The sequence below is a fragment of the Scyliorhinus torazame genome, chromosome 3 (genome assembly GCF_047496885.1).
Source record: "Scyliorhinus torazame isolate Kashiwa2021f chromosome 3, sScyTor2.1, whole genome shotgun sequence".
NCBI lineage: Eukaryota > Metazoa > Chordata > Chondrichthyes > Carcharhiniformes > Scyliorhinidae > Scyliorhinus > Scyliorhinus torazame.
In genome coordinates this window covers 65,109,218-65,135,984 of record NC_092709.1, presented here as the reverse complement: position 1 = coordinate 65,135,984, position 26,767 = coordinate 65,109,218, and the positions used below count along the sequence as shown (strand labels likewise).

General features: G+C 46.9%; 1 protein-coding gene across 10 annotated transcripts in view; it reads left to right on the top strand.

Moving 5' to 3' along the window:
* rapgef2b (Rap guanine nucleotide exchange factor 2b) overlaps positions 1-26,767 on the top strand; it is a 508,586-nt gene that overhangs the window by 465,562 nt on the left and 16,257 nt on the right. For 9 of the 10 annotated variants that reach the window (XM_072495765.1, XM_072495762.1, XM_072495767.1 and 6 more), the window contains one exon: positions 8,871-8,946. The exons of the other annotated variant lie outside the window; for it this stretch is intronic. In XM_072495765.1, coding sequence (XP_072351866.1) covers positions 8,871-8,946 — 76 coding nt within the window. The remainder of the gene's footprint in view (positions 1-8,870; positions 8,947-26,767) is intronic. 10 annotated transcript variants of the gene reach the window in all.

Here is a 26,767-nt window from a genome sequence, read left to right as displayed (position 1 = left end):
TTATTCTGAAGAAGAGGCCGGCACAGGGGCTTGCCTGTAGGTTGGACGTGGGTTGGTAGCGGACCCAAACCTTTGCACCAAAATGGGAAGGGTGATTAAGGGCTGCGGAGGGTTTAATAGGACGGGGGAGATGTCGCCGTCAGCAGTGTGGGAAATGTTGAAGCGTGAGGGTCGAGATTACCTTGTTTAAGGCTCAGGTGGACAGGTCCCGAAAGATGTGTTTGTTAGGTGAATTGGACATTCTGAATTCTCCCTCAGTGTACCCGAACAGGCACCGGAGTGTGGCGACTGGGGTATTTTCACAGTAACTTCATTGCAGTGTTAATGTAAGCCTACTTGTGACACTTAATAAGGATTATTATTGAATGGCAGTAGTGAGAACAAGGACATCTCGTCTAAGGCTCAGGTGGACAGGGAGGCAAGGGAGCAGTGGCAACCGTTGGAAGAGGAAATTTTGGAGTTGGGTGGAAGATATGCGGAGGATCCGACTTTGGATTTTTTGGTGAGGATGAAGAAGCTGCAGGCGAGGTTTGACCTTCTGTCCACAGGAAAAGTGATTCGGCAGTTAAGGCGGGCAAAGTGGGTGGTATATGAGGATGGGGAGAAGGCCAGCCGCTTGTTGGCGGGTCAGCTCTGCCGGCAGGCGGCCGCAAGAGAGATTGTTCTGGTCCAGGATAGGACAGGGGAATTGGTGGTGGCACCGGAGCAGGTGAATAAGGAGTTTGAGGAGTTGGAGGTGGTGGTGACGCTGGATTGAGAGAAGGCGTTTGATCATGTGGAGTGGAGCTATTTGTTTGCGGTGTTGGAGAGGTTTGGGATTGGGCCTAAGTTTTTTTTCATAAACATTTTATTAAGGTATTTATGGTTTTATAACAGTAACAGAAGAAACAGTGTACATACAAATATAAACATAGTGCAAAAGCCGTCTTCCTCCCTCACATGTCCCACTTTTTCTAGCCTCCTACTCTGCACTAAACTACCCCCAAAGGCCCCCCCCCCCCTTCCTTCTGCTGATGGTTAATTTTCCATAAAGAAGTCGTCGAACGGCAGCCACCTCCGGGCGAACCCTAACATTGACGCGCTCAGGGCGAACTTGATTTTCTCCAAACAGAGGAAGCTAGCCATGTCAGGTAGCCAGGTCTCCGACTTCAAGGGCTTTGAGTCCCTTCAAGCTAATAATATCCGTCTCTGGGCTACCAGGAAGCAAAGGCCAGAATGTCTGCATCTTTCTCCTAGATTCCCGGGCCTTCCGACACTCTGAAAATCTCCACCTCTGGACTCGCCGCCACCCTTGTTTTCAATACTTTGGACATGACGTCCGCAAACCCCTGCCAGAATCCCCTAAGCTTCGGGCATGTCTAGAATATGTGAACATGGTTCACTGGTCCTCCCGCAACACCTTGCGCACCTGTCTTCCACCCCAAAGAACCTGCTCATCCGGGCCACTGTCACATGAGCCCGGTGAACGACCTTAAATTGTATCAGGCTGAGCCTGGCACATGTTGTGGATGCGTTGATCCTACTCTACGCATCTGCTCAGAGACCATCCTCTATCTCTCCTCCTAACTCCTCTTCCCATTTGTGTTTCCTCTGACCCCATAAGCTCCTTATAAATGACCGAAACCCTCCCTTCTCCCACCCATACTCTGGAAACTACCCTATCCTGTATCCCCTCTTGGTGGTAGGAGCGGGAAGGTCGAGACCTGCCTGCGTAAGAAGTCTCGCGCCTGCAGGTACCTAAATTCATTCCCACCCGTCAGTTCAAATTTCACCTCCAGTTCCCTCAAGCTGGGAAAGCTCCCTTCTATAAACATATCGCCCATCCTTTCGGTCCCTGCTCTCTGCCATCTCTGGAACCCTCCACCCAAACCAGTGATTATTGCAAACCCTCTTCACCCCCCCACCCCCCTCCACCGGCCAGTAATAATTACTAAAGTTCGGGAGTGCCAGCCCGCTCTCCCCCCGGCTGCGCTCCAACATCTACTTTTTAACTTGCGGGGTCTTACCCGCCCATACAAAACCCGAGATCACCTTGCTGACCTGTTTAAAAAAGGACCGATGAATAAAGATGGGGAGACACTGAAACACAAACAGGAACCTCGGGAGAATCGTCATTTTCACTGTCTATACCCTCCCAGCCAGTGACAGCGGGGGCAGGCCCCACCTCCGAAAATCCTCCTTTATTTGGTCTACTAGTCGGGCCAGATTAAGCTTGTGCAGCCGTTCCCATTCCCACGCCACCTGGATGCCTAGGTACCAAAAGCTCCCCTTACCACTCTAAATGGCAGCTCCCCCAATCGCCTCTCCTGGCCCCTTGCCTGGATTGCGAACATCTCGCTTTTCCCCATGTTCAATTTATAATTTGAAAACCGGCCAAAATCTCCGCAAATCCCCATAATTTCTTCCATCCCTTCCAATGGGTCCGACACATATAAGAGTAGATTGTCTGCTTATAGCGAGACTCTGTATTCCAGTCCCTTCCAGCCTTTTGAGGCTCTCAACGCAATTGAGATACGGCCGCTTGATACAGCAGCCGGACCCAGTCAATGAAGCCCCGCCCAAATCCAAACCGCCCCAGTACCTCCCACAGATAATTCCATTCCATCCGGTCAAATGCCTTCTCTGCGTCCATTGCGACCACTACTTCTACGTCCCTACCCTCTAGGAGCATCATGATAACATTCATCAGCCTTCTTACGTTGGCCGCCAACTGCCTCCCCTTAACAAATCCCGTCTGGTCCTCCCCAATCACATCCGGGATGCAGTCCTCAATCCTTGGGGGAAGCGCCCCTCTCTCCCTTGCCTCATTAAATGACCTCATCAGCAGTGATCCCAGCATCCCAGAGAACCTTTGTAAAACTCCACGGGGTACCCATCTGGTCCTGGTGCTTTACCCGACTGCATGGCCTTCAGCCCATCTGCTATCTCTTCCAACCCGATCAGGGCCCCCAGCCCTTCTACCAAGTCTTCATCAACCTTCGGGAACTTCAGCCCCCTAAGAATTGCCTCATCCCCTCTGGCCCAACTGGGGGGTTCTGACTCATACAGCCTGCTGTAGAATTCCTCAAACGCCTTATTGACCCCAGCTGAATCTCCAACCAGGTTCCCATCTCTGTCCCTTACTTTCCCAATCCCCCAGGCCACCTCCCGCTTTCTAAGCTGCTGCGCAAGCATTCTACTGGCCTTCTCCCCATATTCATAGATCGCCCCCCTCGCCTTCCTCAGCTGCTCTACCGCCTTCCCTGTAGTTAACAAGCCAAACTCCACCTGTAGCCTCCGTCGTTCCCTTGAAGTCTTGCCTCTGGGGTCTCCACATACCTCCTGTCGACCTGTAGTATTTCCTTTATCAGTCGGTCCGTCTCTGCTCTGTCTGCCTTCTCCCTGTGGGTCCGTATCGATATCAGCTCCCCTCTAACCACCGCCTCCCAAACCACCGCAGTCAAACCTTCCCCCGTGACGTTGACCTCCAGATAGATCTGAATACATTTTGTCAGCTGCCCACACACCACCTCATCAGCTAAAAGTCCCACGTCCAGCCTCCAGTACGGGCGCTGGCTACTCCTTGCAGGGCATGATCTGAGTTTGTGATCGCTGAGTACTCAGTGTCCACTACCCCCGTCAGTAAAGCCCTGTTCAGAATAAAAAACGTCAATCCGGGAGTATACTTTATGCACGTGCGAGTAGAAGGAAAACTCCTTCACTCTAGGCCGCCCAAACCTCCATGGGTCCACCCCCCACCCCACCATCTGCTCCATTAACCCCTTTACCTCCTTTGCCATTTGCTGGCACCCTGCCTGTCCTTGAGCTAGATCGGTCGAGCCCTGGGTTAATGACTATGTTGAAGTCCACCCCGCCCCCCCCGCCCCCCATAACCAGCTTATGCAAATCCAGATCCGGGATCTTCCCCAACATCCTCCTTATGAACTCCACATCATCCCAATTTGGCGCGTACACATTCACGAGTACCACTGGCAGTCCCTCCAGCTTTCAACTGACCATTATGTACCGACCCCCCTTGTCAGCAACTATTCTTCCCGTTTCGAATGACACTTGCTTATTAATCAGGATCGCCACCCCTCTAGTCTTAGAGTCCATCCCTGAGTGGAAAACCTGTCCGACCCATCCCTTCCTTAGCCTGACCTGGTCAGTTACTCTAAGGTGCGTCTCCTGCAACATTGCCACGTCCGCCTTCAGTCCCCTCAAATACGCGAACAAGCGTGCCCTCTTAACCGGCCCATTTAGCCCTCTTACATTCCATGTGATCAGCCTGGTTGGGGAGCTTCTCGGCCCCCCCCCCCCCCTTGCCGATCAGCCATCACCTTTCTTGGGCCAGACTCCAGTCCTCGCCCCACGGATCCGCAGGCCCGCCACCCAGCAGCCTCCGTTCCCGACCTCCCTATTGTCGTACAGCAGAAGTCCCTCCCCCGTCAGCAGAACATTTCCCCCCCCCCTCCCCCCCCCCCCAGTAACATCACTATACACACAGCCCCCTCCAACAAGCATACCATCTGCTCACCCCCCGCTACACTTCCGTGAGCTAGCCCGCCCAGCTAGCTTGGTGGCCCCCGCCCATGACGCCAGACATTTTCCCACCTATTGTTCCCTCCCTCCACCCCCCCCCCTTTCTCGGACATACGTATGCAAACATAAACAATCCCAACCCAATTGCCCAAAAGAAACAGGCAAAGAAAATCAAGAAGAAGATCAAACATCTAATATCTAACATTCACACCTCCATCCCCCATCAGTGCAAATGCAAATTTTAACTCAAGCAGCTCGTCCGCAGACCCCAACTCAATACAAAAGGCATTACAAGTAACATCCAAAGACAAAAACCTTTCCCATCTATTGTGTAGAATTTGTTTCGAGAGGGTGGAGGATAATTGTGAGTGGTGTGGGCGGGTTCCAGCCAATCACGTACACATGTTCTGGTCCTGCCCGAAGTTGGAGAAGATTTGGGGGTTCTTCACCATGTGGGCGATCCTGCATGTGGGCTTAGAGCCTAGATCCCTAGGGGCCATATTCAGGATGTTGGACTTGCCAGTTGCAGACGGTACTGGGCAGATTGGCCCTTTGCCTTGTTGATCGTTCGCATCGGGTCCTGTTGGAGCAGAGGTCAGTTTCTCCATCCTGTGCCTCAGTGTGGCAGGGGGATCTAATGAAATTCTTGTATTTGGAAAAGGTGAAACGGGGGGGGAGTGAGGGATTTAACAAAAGATGGGGTCTGATTGTATTGCGTTTTGGGTTGCCAAGTGCGAGGGGGTGATGGTGGAGGGAAGTTTGGGGAGGGGGGGGTTGGGGGAGTGTGTCCAGGGGTGGGTTGTTTTGGGTTGTTTTATTTTGTAAATGTTATGTGTTTAATTATTAAAATGTTAAACTTTGAATAAAAATATATTTTTTAATGAAATGAAATGCCCCTGTTGGGCCATACTGAAGAGCGCCACCCGATGAGACCAGCCCAGGCACCTGAAATGTCATTTTGAGGAGACTGATGGCCCCTCTGGTGACAACATGGCCCACTTTTTAACATTCTCCTGGGCGCCCTAACTGATTTTGTGTGGTCATATCTTCGTTGGATATCCCGTGTCAGCAAGTATCCATCCTTGCAGTCCTCTTGAGATTATTGAAAAGCTGCATTACCTGGAAAAACTGGATAATGATAATGACCACACCTGCAGGATCTGCTGGCAGTGGTTGCAGATGAGTTGGTCATTGAGGGAATGTAATCCCTTCCAGTTAATGCAGGCCACCAGCTGCCCTGTGGAAGCATTGATGGCCTGAAATGTGCAATTTATGAAATGTGGCATTCGGGGAATCCAGCAATCGTACCGAAATCTCTGGCTGTATTGGCCTGACTCATTGGCCTGTTCACATCAGTTTGGAAATTGATGTACCTGTTGGCGCTGCTGAGGAGACCATCATTCACTACCTTAATGCAGTGTGGTGCAGCTGATTGGAAGATTCCAATGCCAGTAGGCCCCTGACATGTAGTAGAAGTTAAGGTCTGCAGTGACCTTGAGAGAGCCACAAAATCACAATTGTTATGGTGCATTAGAAGACGACTTGGCCCTGTGTATCTGCATTAGCTCTCTGAATGAGTATTCTGACTTAGTGTGTTTCTCCTGGCTTTTCCCCATACCCTTGTGTATTGTTTTCATTTAAATAATCATCTAATACGCTCCTGAATGCCTCGCTTGAAACTGCCTCCACTACAATTCCAGGCAGTGCATTCCAGACCTGAACCACTCGGGTGTGAAAAAGCTTTTTCTCACATTGCATTTGCTTCTTTTAAAATCTTACTAAAGCTATGCCCCCATATTTTCAATCCTTTTACGAGCAGGGACAGTTTCTCTCTATCTACTCTGACAAGCCCCCTCATGATTTTGAACACTTCTATCAAATCTCCTCTTAGCCTTCTCCTCTCCAAAAAGAAGTCCCAACATCTCCAATCTGTCCTCATAATAGAGGTTTTTACACTCGCTCCAATGCATTCACATCCTTCCTAAAGTCTGTATATAATACTCCAGTTGAGGTCGATCTCGTGTCTTGTATAAGTTGGACATATCCTCTATGCCCCTATTAATACAACCAAGGATAATGTATGCTAAATTAACTGCACTCTCCACCTGTCCTGCCATCTTCAATGATCTATTTGTACGCATATACACCCAGGTCCCTCTTCTCCTGCAGACCCCTTAGATTTGTACTCTTTAGTTTATACCGTCTCCATTTCTTCCAACCAAAATTAATGGAATGACCAACAATACAATTAGAGCTCACCTCCACAATGACCCCGCCCCCACGATCCTCTGACTCCCCCTCCAAACCCCGACTAACCCCATGACCCGCCAACCACCTGCTAACCCCCCAACCACCTGCCAACCCCCAACCACCTGCCAACCCCCAACCACCTGCCAACCCCCAACCACCTGCCAACCCCCAACCACCTGCCAACCCCCAACCACCTGCCAACCCCCAACCACCTGCCAACCCCCAACCACCTGCCAACCCCCAACCACCCACCTACCCCAGTCACCTGCCTATCCTCAACCTTTCGACTAGCTCCATTGTCCGGCTAAACCCCACCCACCCTGACCAACCTCACACCCTCCCAACTCTCTACCCCCTTAGCTGCCCGCCCCCGCCAGTTACCTTACACACCCTACCCCATACCCACTTAACCTTACCAACCATATCCCCATACCTTCTCTTCATAGCTTTTCAAAGAAGCTTTGGGAAACTTAAATACTTTACTTACAGAATACGTCAGCAAATGCGATAAAAAAGGGTGTGTGGTTGTTGCACAGATTTTCTCCACTGTCCCCCCTATGGTTTCCTGTGCCAATATCAAAGGGGTGTAAGTGTGAAATAAGGTTTCCAACCCGGAAAGGAAGATTCAGGCCTATATGTCAAAAAAAAATTCAGTCTATATATAACTTAGCTACAATATGTGTGTCTGATTTCTTGTAAAATAAGTTACATGTGCAATGACTTTGGACAGTGGTCTGCCTCCAATCTGCGGTTCAATGCGGACTCTTTAGCTCTTGATAGTTTGAATCCATTTTGATGGCAATTGAACAGCTTGTTTCATTTTTTTAACTTCTGTAACATCATACTGATGACAACGTACCATTCAATTAACAGGTTTTTCATAAAAGCCTTTTAAATTTTGTTGAAATATTTGCCTTTTCCATTATTACTGGCATTTGATTAACAGCATTGTAGCTCTTCAGATATTTCATTTTTCGCTACATTTAAAAAAGAAAGGTCTGTTGTTCTTAGTTGTGGACCCCTTGCTTAGGGAATGCCTTGTGTTTCCTGCTATTTAAATGTTTCCTGAGCAAGCTTTTGCCATTCCTGCAAAAGCTGCTAAAACATGAAACAGACAAGTTTTAGTTTTTATACTATTTTCTCTTCTCTTTGGTTTTTTTATCCACATTTTTTCAACTAATTTTGCAACTGATCAATCGCTTTTTAATTTATTTTGTGTTGCTTTTGAATTATGCAAATTCACTGGGAATATTTCTTTACACTTCGACTGATTTTAGTCTGAGTGCGGCATTTATGTATTCTGAATGAATAAAATTGCAGTAACTTCCATGTTATATGCAAATAGAAGCATACATATTTATATTACAGAAGCAGTGAACATTCACTGAGGCAAAGATATGTGTAATAGCCATCAATTTAACAGTAAATTGAAGGTAATAAACTGAGAAGCATCAAAACAGTAAATAACTTTCTATTCTTGAAAGGCTTCTTAGCTTGAAAGAAATAGCGATGGTATTTCCATTCAGGAGACCAGTTGGACATAAATAAATTCTGACACAGAGCAGACAGCTATAAAAAAAATGAGTGGTACTTTCAGTAGACCTGTGAACTGTAAGAACCAACATTAATGGAGATAACTAACTGCTTTGCAATTTATATCTCCTGTTTCCTTTGACACCGAAGCATGAGTTCTGCTATTCTCAATCACAACTTCTGTTTGGCCATTACTTTATCTTTCAAGCATGCTTAAATGTTTGTTGTCTCTTATGTACTCAAATGCCTTTTACCCTTTTGTCTTTCATCATTTCCAGCACAAAAAAAAAATTACTCTGTTTACTCCCCTCATTCATCGTGTGGCATTAAATTATCCTAATGCAGAATTGTTTGCAATATTAGCAATCTGTCTCTAATGTACAGAACTGAAATTAGCTGCAGTTTTTTCCATTCTTTATTTCTCCCACTATCTTCCTCTCTACCAATTTCTTTCCTTGCTATATTTGTTGTGTAGTGTCTGGCTATTTCTTTGTTAACTGTAATTTCTTTGTATGTAATGTCTCTCTATCTCTCCTTCTTTCTCTCCTTTGCTCACATGTCGCCAGGAACAGAAAAAAAAAAGAAAATTGACAAATTTAAAAAAGAACATGAAGTGGAAAGCAGAAAGCAAAGAGCAAAAAGGTAAAGAGGAATATCATTTAGGAAACAAAATCTAAAATAGCACTGCATTGCTCCACAGGGAATTAGCATAGACTCGATGAATGGTCTTCTCTGCTGTAAATGATCTTCTGACAAAAGAAGCATTTTTATTGAAGGAGCACTACTAGGATGACTGAGCCAAATTATTTGAGTCTTACTTTGTAAAATGCTAGATACGTAACAAAGATTGCAAAGTATAATTAACTGGTTTGTAATGCAGAACAAGGCCAGCAGCTCGGGTTCAATTCCCGTACCGGCTGAGAATTCTGAATTCTCCCTCTGTGTGCCCGAACAGGCGCCGGAATGTGGCGACTAGGGGCTTTTCACAGTAACTTCATTGCAGTGTTAATGTAAGTCTACTTGTGACAATAAAAAGATTATTATTATTATAAGACGGCCGAATGTTTCCAGCCCCAAAAATCCTGTTTTTTGCATATGCTCGGCATTTAAGTATGCACCCCTTTACAGCTACAACATGCAAAACTCGCATTAATAGTTAGCCTATTTCACCTCACAAATGCAGGTTTTGCTTACCCAGTACCTTATAACTAGCGCAAGGGATTAAACAGACAATACCAGCTTTTGTTGCGAAGATTGGGCTTTTCACAGTAACTTCATTGAAGCCTACTTGTGACAATAAGCGATTATTATTATTATTATTATTATTATTATTATTATTATTATTGGATTATAAGTTTCTTTGTACAGTTATTCTATACAATGCAACATCTCACATTAACTTGATATGAATTACCAATGTTTTTTTTTAAATTTCAAAATGATGACCTCCTAACACCCATGCCTTCAATTCACCTTTATACTCAGCTGGTAGATCAACCCCTGTTTTTAGAGAAAGTTTTCAAATTATTTGTCTTCAGTATCAGATGCAATGAATTCATTCCGAGTTACTTACTTTGGCATAATTGTAAGGATCCCACGCTTGATCAAATGTGGCTTATTCAGTTCCAGAATCATCCCTCCACAACAAATCATCTTCCTCTCCCTCCATTGAATATTTTCTGAATGATATGATGACAATTTGTATATGAATAGCCTTGCACAATTTGAATATTAAACCACACAAACATCAAGTGGAGCAGCACGCGTATTTCCACTCTTTTCTCCATCAACCATTCACCTATTCCATTTGATTCTTGAGTGGCTTGTTGAGGCACACACGTGCATGGTAGACCCCTAGTATAACTGCAGGCTTCCCTTGATCTTGTTGGTTACAAAGGATCTGAATATGTTGCATTAGTTGCATTCTATGAGTGGGTCGCCATGACTCACTCCATCTTCGTCCACCTAACTGTTGTCATGGACTTCCGCAAATGTCGCTACAGGGAACTTGATTTTCTGCATGGTATTACATTCAAAAATGGCCTTAAACTGTAATTTTGTTCCGTTGCCCATGCAGGCTAGTACCCCATGAATCTTTCTTCCTGTTATTTTCCTCTCATGAACCTTGTCATTTTCACCATCACAGTTTTTGAATCTTTCCACTCTAGAGTTTGGTTGCTGGGCATATTGAAATTCATGAGGGTTTCATCGCTGTTGCTGATGTGGCAAAATGGGAACTCGTATTTTTGTCGCTGCCTGATGTTGACTTGTTGGAAACTGATAATTTTAGCATTGAGGTCTTTGGTAGTCTCTGAGCAATCTTGGTATTCTGCCGCAAAACTAGACCTTTTTGTTCCATAAAGTGGCTATGCCAACATGGTGTTTCTCTGAAATCTTGGCTGCACTCTGGGTTCGATTTAGTCCACATACGTGCACATTGCATTTCTGGTAGCCATTCTGACGATTTTCAAGGATCCATTCCAATTCGTGCTTCTCAAGATCAGGCCTGTGGCTGATCCCTGTTCTCATGGCTTATTCATTCCTGAGCATCTTCTTCGGGATAGATTCCTCCTTCTGTCATCCTCGCTCAGTTTTTCACTAATCACAAATTCCTTTGCTGCAGCATATTTATTTGAAGAGTCGGCAAATATTACGACTTTTAGCCTGAAACCAGCTTCAGTTGTTTTGTTAGGAAAACTCATTTTTCTTCATTGTTGTCATGTGGGGCCTGATCTATGTGGGCACGTTTTAAACTCCCATACATCTTTGCAACATAGAACAGAACAGCACAGTACAGGCCCTTCGGCCCACGATGTAGTGCCGACCATTTATCCTAATCTAAGGTCAACCTAACCTACACCCCTTCAATTTACTGTTGTCTATGTACCTGTCCAAGAGTCGCTTAAATATCCCTAATGACTCAGACGTCTGCTGGCAGTGCATTCCACGCACCCACCACTCTCTGTGTAAAGAACCTACCTCTGACATCTCCCCTATACCTTCCTCCAATCACCTTAAAACTATGTCCCCTCATGACAGTCACACCCTGGGGAAAAGTCTCTCACTATCCACTCTCTCCATGCCTCATCAACTTGGACACCTCTCAAGTCACCAGTCTTCCTTCTTAACTCCAGTGAGAAAAGCCCTAGTTCCCTCAATCTTTCTTCATCAGACATGCCTGCCATTCCAGGCAGCATCCAGGTAAATCTCCTCTGTACTCTCTCCAAAGCATCCACATCCTTTCTATAATGAGGCAACCAGAACTGGACACAATATTCCAAGTGTGGTCTAACCAGGGTTTTATAAAGCTGCAGCAAAACCTCACAGCTCTTAAACTCAATCCCCCTGTTAATGAAAGCCAACATAACATAGAACATAGAACATAGAAAGTACAGCACAGAACAGGCCCTTCGGCCCACGATGTTGTGCCGAACCTTTGTCCTAGATTAATCATAGATTATCATTGAATCTACAGTGCAGAAGGAGGCCATTCGGCCCCCTGAGTCTGCACCAGCTCTTGGAAAGAGCACCCTACCCAAACTCAACACCTCCACCCAACACCAAGGGCAATTTGGACATTAAGGGCAATTTATCATTGGCCAATTCACCTAACCCGCACATCTTTGGACTGTGGGAGGAAACCGGAGCACCCGGAGGAAACCCACGCAGACATGGGGAGGACGTGCAGACTCCGCACAGACAGTGACCCAAGCCGGAATCGAACCTGGGACCATGGATCTGTGAAGCAATTGTGCTATCCACAATGCTACCGTGCTGCCCTTAAGAACAAATAAATCTACACTATATCATTTTCCCGTAATCCATGTACCTATCCAACAGCTGCTTGAAGGTCACTAATGTTTCCGACTCAACTACTTCCACAGGCAGTGCATTCCATGCCCCCACTACTCTCTGGGCAAAGAACCTACCTCTGATATCCCTCCTATATCTTCCACCTTTCACCTTAAATTTATGTCCCCTTGTAATGGTGTGTTCCACCTGGGGAAAAAGTCTCTGACTGTCTACTCTATCTATTCCCCTGATCATCTTATAAACCTCTATCAAGTCGCCCCTCATCCTTCTCCGCTCTAATGAGAAAAGGCCTAGCACCCTCAACCTTTCCTCGTAAGACCTACTCTCCATTCCAGGCAACATCCTGGTAAATCTTCTTTGCACCTTTTCCAGAGCTTCCACATCCTTCCTAAAATGAGGCGACCAGAACTGTACACAGTACTCCAAATGTGGCCTTACCAAAGTTTTGTACAGCTGCATCATCACCTCACGGCTCTTAAATTCAATCCCTCTGTTAATGAACGCGAGCACACCATAGGCCTTCTTCACAGCTCTATCCACTTGAGTGGCAACTTTCAAAGATGTATGAACATAGACCCCAAGGTCTCTCTGCTCCTCCACAATGCCAAGAACTCTACTGTTAACCCTGTATTCCGCATTCATATTTGTCCTTCCAAAATGGACAACCTCACACTTTTCAGGGTTAAACTCCATCTGCCACTTCTCAGCCCAGCTCTGCATCCTATCTATGTCTCTTTGCAGCCGACAACAGCCCTCCTTACTATCCACAACTCCACCAATCTTCGTATCATCTGCAAATTTACTGACCCACCCTTCAACTCCCTCATCCAAGTCATTAATGAAAATCACAAACAGCAGAGGACCCAGAACTGATCCCTGCGGTACACCACTGGTAACTGGGATCCAGACTGAATATTTGCCATCCACCACCACTCTCTGACTTCTATCGGTTAGCCAGTTTGTTATCCAACTGGCCAAATTTCCCACTATCCCATGCCTCCTTACTTTGTGCAGAAGCCTACCATGGGGAACTTTATCAAATGCCTTACTAAAATCCATGTACACTACATCCACTGCTTTACCTTCATCCACATGTATCTCTTGCTCAACCCTTGCACCCAATTACAAAGCAAGTAAAAACATGCATTTAGCCCTTGGGATAAGAGGATTGTCCAATGAAGAGAGGCAGATTAAATTAGCTCCATATCAGTGGTGGCACGTGGTGCAATGGTTAGCACTGGGACTATGGCGCTGAGGACCCGGGTTTGAATCCCGGCCCTGGGTCACTGTCTGTGTGGAGTTTGCACTTTCTCACTTGTCGCGTGGGTTTCACCCCCACAACCCAAAGATGTGCTGGTTAGGTGGATTGGCCACGCCAAATTGCCCCTTAATTGGAAAAAAATAATAATTGGGTACTCTAAATTTTTTTTTATTTTAAATTTACTCCATATTTTCTGGATTTTAGCAGAAAGAGAGGGTTTTGAGGATACGCCACCATTGAATTCAAGGAATCGAGAGATATGGGGATTGGGTTGAAGCTGGAGATCAGCCATGATCATTTTTAATGGAGGAGCAGGCTTGATAGGCCATATAGTCTACTCCTGCTCGTTATTTTACGAACATAGAAACGAGGAGCTATAATGGTATGTATACAAGTTAATGGCGGAACAGACTCTGGGGGAATTAATGATAATGCTTCTTGCCACTAGAGGGAACCGCAGAACAGTCATATATATATATATATATATATATATATGTATATATATATATCATGTGACTTCTGGGAGTTAGAAGTTAGAAGAGTGTCGGGCATAGAGAGCAGTTGTGTATTTGAGAGTTTTATTAGTTAGAGATAGCATAGTTTTTGTTGGGTTTCCTCTGGGTGCTCCGGTTTCCTCCCACAGTCCAAAGATGTGCAGGTTAGGTGGATTGGCCATGATAAATTGTCCTTAGTGTCCAAAAAAGGTGAGGTGGGTTACGGGGATAGGGTGGAGGTGTGGGCTTAAGTAGGGTGCTCTTTCCAAGGGCCGGTGCAGACTCGATGGGCCGAATGGCCTCCTGCACTGTAAATTCTATGATTCTGATATAGAAACCTTCTACTTTAGGAATGTGAACAAATCTTAGTAGGGTAATAAATTTATAGTTTTGTTCGTTAACAAAGCTTTGTGTTCTTTATTCAACCCTACGCATCCAAGCCACCCAGGTAAAGCAAAATAGAGAACAGAACAGGAGCAGGAGTAAAATATTCGTCCCCTCTAGTCTGTTCCGCCATTTAATATGATCATGGCTGATCTGATAGTAACTTCAAATCTGCATTCTACCTACCCCCGATAACCTATCACCTCCTTGATTGCCAACAATCTATCCATCTCTGCCTTAAAAATTTTTAAGACTCTGCTTCAGCTGCCTTTTTAATTATTTTAAATCTCCAACCCAATTAAAGTCTGAAGGAATGAGACTCCACGCCTACAAGATCATTTTCAGTGCTAGAGATTGCTTGGCAATATTTATCTGACAGGTATTGTAAATTCACACCCTTCCATGTGTGTTTAAATGTCATACCTCTAAGTGGGATTTTGTTACATTGAATCTTCTGGAGGAGCAGGCAACTCGGACAGTAACTTCTTAAAATCCATGTTTAACAGTTTATGTGCAACTGCCAGAAAGTATTGTGTGATTTACTATTTAACGGTGAACACTGATGTTCTCACCATTATTTTTACTGCAAAATCCTGGAAACACTAAATCGGAAAGTGGCAATTTTAAAGAGGAAGATATACTTCAGTCATAAGGGTGGCACGATAGCACAGTATTGTTGCTTCACAGTGCCAGGGACCCGGGTCCGATTCCCGGCTCGAGTCAATGTCTGTGCGGAGTCTGCACATTATCCCCGTGTCTGTATGGATTTCTTCGGTGCTCCAGTTTCATCCCACAAGTCCTGAAAGATGTGCTTGTTAGGTGAATTGGATATTCTGAATTCTCCCTCTGTGTACCCAAACAGGCACCGGAATGTGGCGACAAGGAGCTTTTCATAGTAACTTCATCGCAGTTTTAATGTAAGCCTACTTGTGACAATAATGATTATTAAATGATTATGCCTGTTCCTCGGAATACACTTTCTTAACATTCTAATGTTAAAAATTCAGCATTAGAATTGGCAGTATCAGTTGAAAACTGAGTGTTTTACCTTGTTGCCATAAAATATCACCAAAAATATATATTGTTGTACCTTTAAAACAGTTGATGCGTTCAACCAGTTTACTTACTCAAATGTTTTACTCAGGTGCCCTTATTTGCGAGATGAACAAAGGACAAAACAGGTTCACAGTATAACGCAATTTTATTCACAATTCTATTACTCAGGAAAGTATGACTCAGACTCACAGCTATGCTTTGGGCTTTACCCGCACTTAGTAATGGAAGTTGGCATGCTACGATCACTCGATGTTGATGTCTTCTCTGGGTTCGAAACCCAGGGCCCTTTCTTCTTGCGATGGTTGTACCTGGGCAACTCCCAGGTTCCCGCTCAAGATCTGTTTGATGCTGCTTTCTTATACTGGGAAGCGTGGATTGAGTCATATGTATACGCCCACCACCGGCCATTGTCCTAGCCAGACCCCGCTGGTTAATGGAAAATACAGGATACTCCTGTTTATCGATAGTGGTTCAATCAAGACCCATTGTCCTCTGAAACTCCCTTTGTCTGACCAGCCATCAGCTCATTATGGAGTCTGATGGCTTCTTTTGTCTGTTCTTCGTCCTACTGCAAAGTTGATCACCTGTGTCTGGAAGTTCGTTACATAGAACATGGAACAGACAGTGCAGAAAGAGGCCATTTGGCCCATCGAGTCTGCACCGACCCACTTAAGCCCTCACTTCCACCCAATGACCCCTCCTAACCTTTTTGGACACGAAGGGCAATTTAGCATGGCCAGTCCACCTAACCTGCACGTCTTTGGACTGTGGGAGGAAACTGGAGCACCCGGAGGAAACCCAAGCAGACACGGGGAGAACGTGCAGACACCGCACAGTGACCCAGCGGAGAATCGAACCTGGGACCGTGGTGCTGTGAAGCCACAGTGCTAGCCACTTGTGCTACCATGCTGCCCAACAAGTTCATAGACTTGAATGGGTAATCACAAAGTTCATAGAGCAATAACAGGTTTATCCCTTGACCTGGTTGTTTTTGCAAATGGTCAGTATCGATTACAGCCAGGATTTCATGAGACAGTTTCTGTTCCTGGCCTATGTGTATCTTCTCAGCCTGTTTTCAGTACCACATTAAAAACATATTTGTTTATTTGTATATTACAATATTCATTGAGTTGAAGAACAAATTCAAATGAGTACCTTGTAGGTTGATTGTATAGAAAGGTAAATGCATAGAGAAGTAATAACAAGTCATGCTGGCTTCCTTGGTTTGTTAGTATCTAATGACAAGAACTTGGAAACAGTGAATGGGTGATTTCTGTTGAAATAAATTCTTGTTGTTGGATGACCTTTATGACAGTCCAGTTGCTATCTATGAAGATGGTGCTTCTCATGTTATTCATATTTTGTTCCCATTTACAACCTACACCTGCAATTGGCTCACGAATGCCTGAGCCTTCATTTTCATTAGTTCTCAGATGGATGTTATGTATCAAATACCAGTTTCCAAGACAGACTGGGAGTGGATTTTATTGAGTTCACACTAACCATATGGATGTCAAAGCAATTTCATGAAGCCTGTAGATTCTATGGAGATTAAGGGATTCTGTCCACATTCGAGGGAACTTGTGTGAAGCTTCTCTGTTTGAAATATGTAGGTCCAGATCAGTTTGACAGTGAGAATTTTACCTGTCCATTGAAGATCCACTGGGCAGTGGGAGGTGCAAGAAAATAGTGTACGGCACGAGAGGGAAGACTGATGTCTTTACCCCCACCAGAGAATATACCCAGTGGCAGGAACAGTAACACCTCTGTTAGTGGCACTGTCAAGGCTGCAGAGCTGCCCTCTGGTTGAGCTGGCAGAGGCAGCCTCTTAATTGGACACTGCTGGTTAAATAACCGTCATGATCCCACCAGCCACTGGCATAGGATCATACATTTTGTCCCAATGGTCGAACTTCACACTTGTCAATAAAATTCCAGCTGATGTCAGTTCATTTGTGTCCACTGAAATTACAGCCAGTGGTTCCCTTTCTTGAGGCTCTCTAGAGTGAACTATATTGATCATCTGTAACTTCTACACACATCTTAATATGCTCCAAGAAAACTACACTCCAACACAGGAATTAAGGCATTACTTGGTGAATCCCAATAAAATAACTCCAACTCAGTATCCTAATAAAATAAGCCAACTCAGTAACACTTGTTCTTCTAATGTTTAAAGTATGCAGAATTATATTAACAACTGCCCAGATGCGTGTAAAATGAAATATAACATGGTACTAAAGAGGTGTTCAGTTCACAAAACGGCGTTGAATCTCCCACCCAAGTACTGTTAAATAATCTGTTAAATTAGTAAAGGTATCAAGAATGTTAGAAACTGGATTGCTTAAAACAGAAAATGTGAAATTAGTAGAAGAATTAATGCAAATTAAAGATCCATCACTAATGAGAAATATATGAATTACTGGTCAAAATGAATAGCTATACCAAACTAATTTGTGAAATGCATTCTCACAGCTCTGGCACCATATGTTAATTTTGCAAACTTTTTTTTATTTATGCATAAAACCTCTGTGAGCAAAGTATAATAAATGTATTTTTTGTTATAGAAGTTAATATTGCCAATCCACACCAATGATTGATTCATCAAGCCAGAAAAGTATTTTTGCCCTTTCTTTAAGAACAGCCTAACTGCTGTAGATCCTTTTGGTGTAGCTGTGAAGATGAGCACTCGGAGGTGTATGAAAAGCACAGGCTTATTAATAATCCGTTTCCTTCCCCGTAGAGGCAGACAGGTTGAGAATCTAGTAGCAGCAGAATTGAGGGGTTCATTTATAGCGCCTGCAAGAGCAGGAAATGTGCTGGAGGGTGTCTTAATGGGATGCAAAAATCTCCATTTCCCGAGAAGCAAAGATAAAGTCATTGATATGTTTTCCATGTGTGGAGCCTCAAGCTGGCCTCTGAAATGAAATGAAAATCGCTTATTGTTACAAGTAGGCTTCAAATGAAGTTACTGTGAAAAGCCCCTAGTCGCCACATTCCGGTGCCTGTTCGGGGAGGCTGTTACGGGAAATGAACCGTGCTGCTGGCCTGCCTTGGTCTGCTTTCAAAGCCAGCGAGTTCATACTTGTATTACATTTCAATGCCATTAATACTCGTTTGTGTGAAACTTAAAAAAATTATGACCTATCTTCAAAATAAAGTCAGTGGCGCATGAGAATCTCACTGCACCCGGTTGACATTTGTTTAAAGGTGCCATGCAACAGCTGGGGTCGGTCTGTCAAGCTAAGAAAATTGGGGGCGTAAAGGGTGGTGCCAGTGCTGTCCAAATGTGCGTCCATCTTGGGGTGGTAGTCAGCAAAGGCCTTAGATGGCATTCCAATTCATCTGCAACATTTTAAATATCCCGACTGAGAGTGATCTCGGGCGATGCCCTTTAAATAGAAGGGGAGACTAGCTGCATGTCCAGTCATGTCCCACACACTGGACACTAACTAACCTGAACAGATTAAAGAGTGAACAAAAAATCACTCTTTCTTTCACAATGTAGGAAATGCCTCCAGCTTCTCTGTAACCATCAGTACATGCAAACCATGAGGCAGCCGGTACATTTAATGTTCTGACCGATGCTAATCTCAACAAGTAATGATGAAGCACGTATGAAAAAAGTGAAACGAATATGCTGTGAAATATTTACAAGTCAAATTTAATTGTGAAATACACCCTTGTCACCTTTGTGTTCTCAAGTTAATGGCAATAGAGTCGGTCAGGAAAATGTTGGCTGTGGTGTAGAGCCTCCCTGGTTGACAAGGAGGCTCTTTTATAGCCCACCTGAAGCATTGTCAGCTGACGGCAAGTTTCACCACTGAAAAGCCTCACCTACCACATGATTACACATGGTTCCCCTGCACCTCACTGATACTTTAAATTTTCATTATGATTGTGTGGGAAAACAGAATGTAAATAGGGTAAATTAAGGGAAGGACAAGACAAACGTCTCTGTATAATACAGCAATTAAACACGGCTAACAATGTACATAACGTTATAAATTTTGAAAATTCCAATAAAAAGATTTTTTTTTTAAATGATAGTGTGGGAAATAAAAATGGTGTACACTTCCGGATATGCTATCGGGAAAAGGTTGTTGAGAAAATCTTTCCCCCCACCCTTACAGTCACCTTTTAGGCACCATACTTTGATGCTGTAAAGATGGCTGCTGTATCAGAGAAAATTACCAGGGATGAGAGACTAGTGAAGCTGGGCTTGTTTACCTGAAAGCAGAGAGGTTCAGTGATTATTTAATTGGTGTGCAAGGGGGCAGCAGGGTGGCGCAGTGGTTAGCACAGCTGCATGACGGTGACGAGGACCCAGGTTCAATCCAGGCCCCAGGTAACTGTCCGTGTGGAGTTTGCACATTCTCCCTGTGTCTGCGTGGGTCCCACAACCCAAAAAGATGTGCAGTGTAGGTGGATTGGCCATGCAAAATTGCCCCTTAATTGGACAAAATGAATTAGGGACTCTAAATTTATAACTAAAAAATAATAATAATTGGCGTGCAAAATTATGAATTGTTTTTGAGAAGAGTAGACAGTTTCTACTGAAAAACAGTTTCCAGTGGCAGAAGATTGCCAACTAGATACCAAATAAAGCTGATTGACAACCGGACCAGAGGCACATTGAGCTTTTGTTTTATGCAGTGAATCATGATCTGGAAGACAATGGACTGATTTCTCCCAAAATGTGACTATGACCCCAAGCCAGCGTAAAAAAGCTGGCGTTTCACTCCCGAGTTTCCGATAAAAAAAGTTCAGCTAATTCACTTACCTATCAGGGACCCAGAGTGATTCACGCAGCTTTAGCTGCGGATATGGGCCCCCGCACTTCTGGTTTTGAGTCCGCGCATGTGCACGCCGGCGGCTTCCAGCGGCCGCGCCGAGCGCCATGGCGGACTCTGACCGCGGAGGCAGCTGCAGAATGTAGGCCGTCCACCAATCGGCCGCGCGTCCGAAGATCCGACCGGCCCGATCTATCCCCCGGCCGCTCGTAAGGCCCCCACTCCCCGGTGCCCGACTGAGCCCGCAGCCGCCACACGAGCTTCCCGAACGACGATAAGTGGTTAGAACCACGCCGTCAGACACTCGGTCAGTTGGGAGCGGAGGATCGCTGGTAGGGTCTCTGGCAATTGCCCCCCCCAGCCATGCGAAGTACTCCGTGAACACGCCGATTCCAGGGTCCTGGAGAATCGCCAGACCGGTGCCGGGCCCAATTTTGGTGTGAAAACGGATTCTCCGCCACCATGCCAAACGCGATTTCGATGTGGGGCTGCAGAGAATCCAGCTCATTGTCTGAAAGGGTGGTGGTAACAGATTAAATAATAATATTCGTAAGGAAAATCGGAAAATACTCTGAGGAAACATTTGCAGGGTTATAGGGAAAGTAAAATTAATTGGATAATTCCAAAGAGGTGGCACAGATGTGATGGGCTGAGTGGTCTTCTGTATAATTCTATGATAGTATGGCCATATGGACAGACATCTCCTTTTCTCTAACTGGGTGGACCGAAGGCATCAAGCATTTTTGAGAAAGCAGGTCAGGGCAGTTCTGAACTGAATGAAGCGGTGTCCAGAAGTGAAGCAATTTTGCTGTCCCTGCAGTTCAGTTAAAAGAGATCTAACAGTCTTTTACCGTGGGCAGCACGGTAGCACTGGGTAGCCCTGTCGCTTCACAGCTCCAGGGTCCCATGTTCGATTCCCGACTTGGGTCACTGTCTGTGCGGAGTCTGCATTTTCTCCCCATGTCTGCGTGGGTTTCCTCCGGGTACTCCGGTTTCCTCCCACAGTCCAAAGATGTGCAGGTTAGGTGAATTGGCCATGCTAAATTGCCCCTTAGTGTCCAAAAAAAGGGTAGGTGGAGTTACTGGGTTACAGGGATAGGGTGGGGGTGTGGGCTTAAGTAGGGTGTTGTTTCCAAGGGCCAGTGCAGACTCGATGGGCCGAATGGCCTTCTGTACTGTACATTCTATGATTCTATGATTAAAGCAGTGCAGACTTGTCTGAGAACAAAAGGGAACTGAAACAAGCTGAGAAGCATCTTCTGAAGACATACAGCCAGGGTTTCTGCATCAATGGTCGATGGTAACCCCCAGGATGTTGATAGCGGGGGATTCAGTGATGCTAATACCATTGAATGTCATTGAATGGTCTTTTCCCCGCAGAGAACAGTTCCCTGAATATACTTATATGTAGCTTTTAGCAAGTGTAGGTGAACCACATTGTGAAACCTGACTGATCTTAAATTGGTTGTTAGGACTTCCAGTGGCAGCTATGAGGGAGTAGGTCGCACATTTGGTGGCTCCCGTTTCGGTCGGACTTTTGGACCTTTTCCCCCGACTTTTTTGCGCTTTTGAGTGCAGAACTGGAAAGCAATAGTACTCAGGCACAGGACCCATACAGAATTGTATGGACGCAAGAAGCCGGAGGGACCGTAAACAGCAGAAGAAGTGGTCGAGTAAGGGCACAGTGGAGGCTGTGAGAGAGACCAGCATGGCTGGTGTTCAGAGCAAGGCGCCGACAGCCCAGCCCACAATGGAACAGCTGCTGCAGACTATGCAGGAGGGCTTTTTGGCTCTGAAGCGTGACAACTTGGAGCTGCTACAGAAGTCGATTGACCGGATGGAAAAAAGGCTGGATGATCAGGCTGAGAAGCTCCAGCAGTTGGAGAAGTGAGTGGAGGAGCAGGCTGACTTTCAAACGATGGCGGATGTGGAGATTTGGAGGCTGAGGGACCAGCAAAAAGTGCTTCTGGAAAGGCTGGAGGACCTGGACAACAGTTCTTGCCGGCAGAACGTGAGAATCGTGGGCCTCCCGGAGGGGGCAGAGGGGCTAGACGTTGCCGCGTATGTGGAAGGTATGTTTCAGAGGTTGCCGGGGAACGAGGTGTTTCCGCGCCCGCCGGTGGTGGACAGGGCACACAGAGTGCAGGTGAGGCAGCCGCGACGAGGGGGTCCTCCACGAGCGATGGTGGTACGGTTTCACAGGTACCTAGACAAGGAATGGGTGCTGCAATGGGCAAAGAGCACACAAAGCTGAACTTGGGACAATACCACCCTGCGTGTTTACCAAGATTTGAACGCTGAGGTGGCCAGGAGGAGGGGAGGCTACAGGCAGGTGAAGGAGATACTGTATAAAAACAAGGTGAAATTCGGGCTGCTTTTTCCGGCTCGACTGTGGGTTATGTATGAGGGTCAGCACCACTATTTTGAGAAACCCGAAGAGGCGATGGACTTCGTTAAGAAGCAAGGGCTGGCCCTGAGCTGAGGGCGTTTGGACTCGTGTTAGAACTTTTAAATATATGTGGTGTCTCTCCCGTTTTGAAAATTACCTGCATGTTTGGGTCCATTTTTGTTGTTTCTTTTTTCGACCTTTTTAGGGGGTTGGAAGGTGGTAGGGATGTGGGGGTTTTTTGCGTGGTTTACCTCAATGTTTCCTGTTTGGGCTCTTTGGTTAGTTGGAGTTTGGCTGGGGGTGAAATAATAAAGAAAACAGTTAAAAGGGTTGGGTTAAAATGGATGCTTCAGGGGAATTTTGTGCAATCTTTTTCTGTGTCTGTATGTGCCTGTTATTTCTTATCTCATTTATTCTTGTTTAACCTGAATTGTGCTATTGTGGAAGTTGTTTAAGACTTGTATAGAATGTTTGTTTAAGTAGGGCTGATTTGGGGAAGTGGTATGGATGGGTCGGGGGAAGGGTGACTGGGAACAGTGGGTGGGAGAAGCGCTGGCGCCGAGGCTGGGAGCCCCAGGCTAGCTGAGTGGGGCTAGTCAATGGAAGCCGAGGTTGGGGGTGTGTATATAGTTAGATTAGAGCAGGGGCTAGGTGATAGGTTGCGGGGGGTGGGGAAGAGTCGTTCTGCTGACGGGGATGGAAACTGGGCATGGCAACAGTGAGGAGGTCATGGGTGGAGCCGGTCAGGAGGCGGGCCAGATGAAGCGCGACACATGGCTGGGGGGCTGACCAAGGAAAGGGGATGGCTGATCGGCAAAGGGGGGGCGAAGTGCCCCCCAACCAGGCTGATCACCTGGAATGTTAGAGGGTTAAACGGGCCAGTGAAGAGGGCACGTGTGTTTGCGCATCTGCGAGTTCTGAAGGCGGACATAGTCATGCTGCAGGAGACACACTTGAAAGTGGCAGACCAGGTTAGGTTAAGGAAGGGCTAGGTCAGTCACGTCTTTCATTTGGGGCTTGATTCTAAGACGAGGGGGGTTGCAATCTTGATTAATAAAAGGGTACAATTTGAGGCGGAGGGCACTGTCATGGATGGGGGTGGCAGGTTCGTTATGGTGAGGGGTAAGCTCGAAGGGGAGAGAGTAGTCCTAGTCAGTGTGTATGCCCCTAATTGGGACGATGTGGATTTTATTAGGAGGATGCTAGGGAAGATCCCCGACTTGGACTTGAGTAAGCTGATCATGGGCGGGGACTTTAATACAGTCCTGGACCCGAGCCTGGACTGGTCATGTTCAAGAACGGGCAGGTTGCCAGCAATGGTAAAGGAACTGAGAGGGTTCATGGAGCAAACTGGGGGGAGCAGATCCGTGGAGATTTAGCCGGCCGACGGCGAGGGAGTTCTCGTACTACTCCCACGTCCACAAGGTGTATTCCCGAATTGACTACTTTGTTGTGAGTAGGGACCTGCTGGCCGGAATGGTGGGGGCAGAATATTCGGCAATTGCCATATCGGACTATGCTCCGCACTGGGTAGACCTGCAGTTTTGTAAGGACAGCTTTCAGCGCCCACCATGGAGGCTGGAAGTTGGATTACTCGCGGACAAGACGGTGTGAGAGAGGCTGAGGAAATGCATGCAGAATTACCTGCAGCTGAACGATACTGGAGAAGTCTCGGCAGTGGTGTTCTGGGAGGCACTGAAGGCAGTGGTGAGAGGGGAGCTGATTTCAATCCGGGCGTACAGGGACAGGACAGATAGGGCAGAGACGAACTGACTGATTAAGGAAATTCTACAGACAGACAGGAGTTACTCGGAATCCCCGAGGCCAGAGTTACTCAGGAAACGACAGAGGCTGCAGGCCAAATTTGGGGTGCTGACTACAGGCAAGGCTGTAGAGCAGCTTAGAAAGGTAAAAGGCGTGATTTATGAGCATGGGGAGAAGGCCAGTAGAATGCTTGCGTAACAACTAAGGGAGAGGGAAGCGGCTAGGGAAATAGGGAGGGTAGTGGATGGGGAGGGTAATCTAGTGGGTGACCCGGCAGGGCTGAACAAGGTCTTCAGGGACTTTTATAGGAAGCTGTACACTTCGGAATCCCCCAGGGGACCGGGGGGGGGAAGGAGTGGGGAGGGGGGATGAGGCGATTCCTGGACGAACTGACCTTCTCAAGAGTGGGGAGGGGGTTGGTGGACGGACTGGGGGCCCTGGTCAGGATCGAAGAGGTATTGGGGGACCTGAAGGTCATGCAGTCGGGTAAAGCCCCGCGGCCGGACGGGTATCCGATGGAGTTTTACAAAACATTTGCCGGGATAGTGGGACCGGTGCTGGTCAGGGTCTTTAACGAGGCAAGAGACAGAGGGAGTTTACCCCCCGACGATGTCGCAGGCCACCATCTCACTTATTCTGAAACGAGACTTGTGGGTCATACAGGCCGATCTCTTTGATCAACGTAGACGCCAAGTTACCGGCCAAGATTTTGGCGACAGGAATTGAGGACTGTACCGGATGTAACTGTGGAGGACCAAACTGGGTTTGTTAAGGGGAGGCAGCTGGTGGCCAACCTAAGAAGGCTGCTCAACGTGATTATGATGCCTCCGGAGAGTAGGGAGGTAGAGATAGTGGTAGCCATGGTTGCTGAAAAGGCTTTTGACCGGGTCGAGTGGGATTATCTGTGGGAGGTACTAGGACAGTTTGGGTTTGGGGCGGGGTTCATCGACTGGGTTAGGCTATTGTATCAGGCCCCGGAGGCGAGTGTAAGGACGAACAGGACGACATCGGACTACTTTAGACTGCACCGTGGGACAAGACAGGGCTGCCCTCTCTCCCCACTGCTGTTTGCGCTGGCCATAGAGCCACTGGCAATTGCACTGAGAGCTTCTCGGGGCTGGAAAGTGCTGGTCCGGGGGGAGGGGAACATAGAGTCTCGTTATACGCAAACGATCTGCTGTTATGTATCGGACCCAATGGTGATGATGGACGGTATTATGGCAACCCTGAGGGAATTTGGCCAGTTCTTCGGATACAAACTGAACATGGCTAAGAGCGAGTTGTTTGTAATTCAGGCGAGGGGGCAGGAGAGTAGGCTGAAGGGGTTGCCGTTCAGGCTAGTGGGGGAGAGTTTCCGATATTTGGGGATTCAGGTGGCACAGGACTGGGGCAAGTTGCATAAGCTCAACCTGTCCCGACTGGTGGAACGGGTGAGGGAGGAGGTCCGGAGGTGGGATGCGCTCCCGCTGTCATTGGCGGGGAGGGTGCAGACTGTTAAGATGACGATTCTCCCGCGGTTCTTGTTTGTTTTTCAGTGTCTCCCCATCCTTATCCCACGGTCCTTCTTTAAGAGGCTGAATAAAATTATTCTGGGATTTGTTTGGGCAGAGAAGTCCCCGCGGGTGAAGAGGGTGATGCTTGAAAGGAACAGAGAAGGGGGGCTGACGTTGCCGAACTTCAACAACTATTACTGGGCGGCCAACATAGCGATGATAAGGAAATGGATGGTGGGTGCGGGGTCGGTTTGGGAGCGTATTGAGGCTGTTTTGTGCAGGGGCACTAGCTTAGCAGCCCTGGTCACGGCGCCTCTGCCGCTTCCGCCGGCACGGTACTCCACCAGCCCGATAGTGGTGGCGGCCCTTCGGATCTGGGGCCAGTGGAGGAGGCATGTAGGGGAGGTAAGAGCATCGGTGTGGACCCCAATCTGCAGCAACCACCGATTTGCCCAGGGGAACGTGGACGGGGGGGGGGTATCGACTGTGGAGGAGGGCGGGGATTGTGAGGATGGGGGATCTGTTCCTGGAAGTGAGCTTTCCGAGCATGAGGGCGCTGGAGGAGAAGTTTGGGCTGACGAGAGGGAACGACTTTAGATACTTACAGGTGCAGGATTTTGTACGCAAACTGGTGCCATCCTTCCCACGTCTCCTGCCGAAGGGGAGGCAGGACAGGGTATTTTCTAGGGTAGAGGTGGGAGAGGGTAGAGTCTCAGATGTCTACAAGGAACTAATGGGAGCTGAGGATACGCAGACCGAGGATCTGAACCTTAAGTGGGAAGAGGAGCTCCGGGGGGGAGGGGGGGGGGCGGGAATGGAGGATGGTGTCTGGGCAGAAACCCTGAGCAGAGTAAACACGACCGCAACATGCGCCAGGCTCAGCTGATCAAGTTTAAGGTCGTGCACCGGGCCCACATGACGGTGGCCCGGATGGGCAAATTCTTCGGGCTGGAGGACAAGTGTGCTATATGTGCCGGAGGGCCGGCTAACCATGTACACATGTTCCGGTCGTGCCC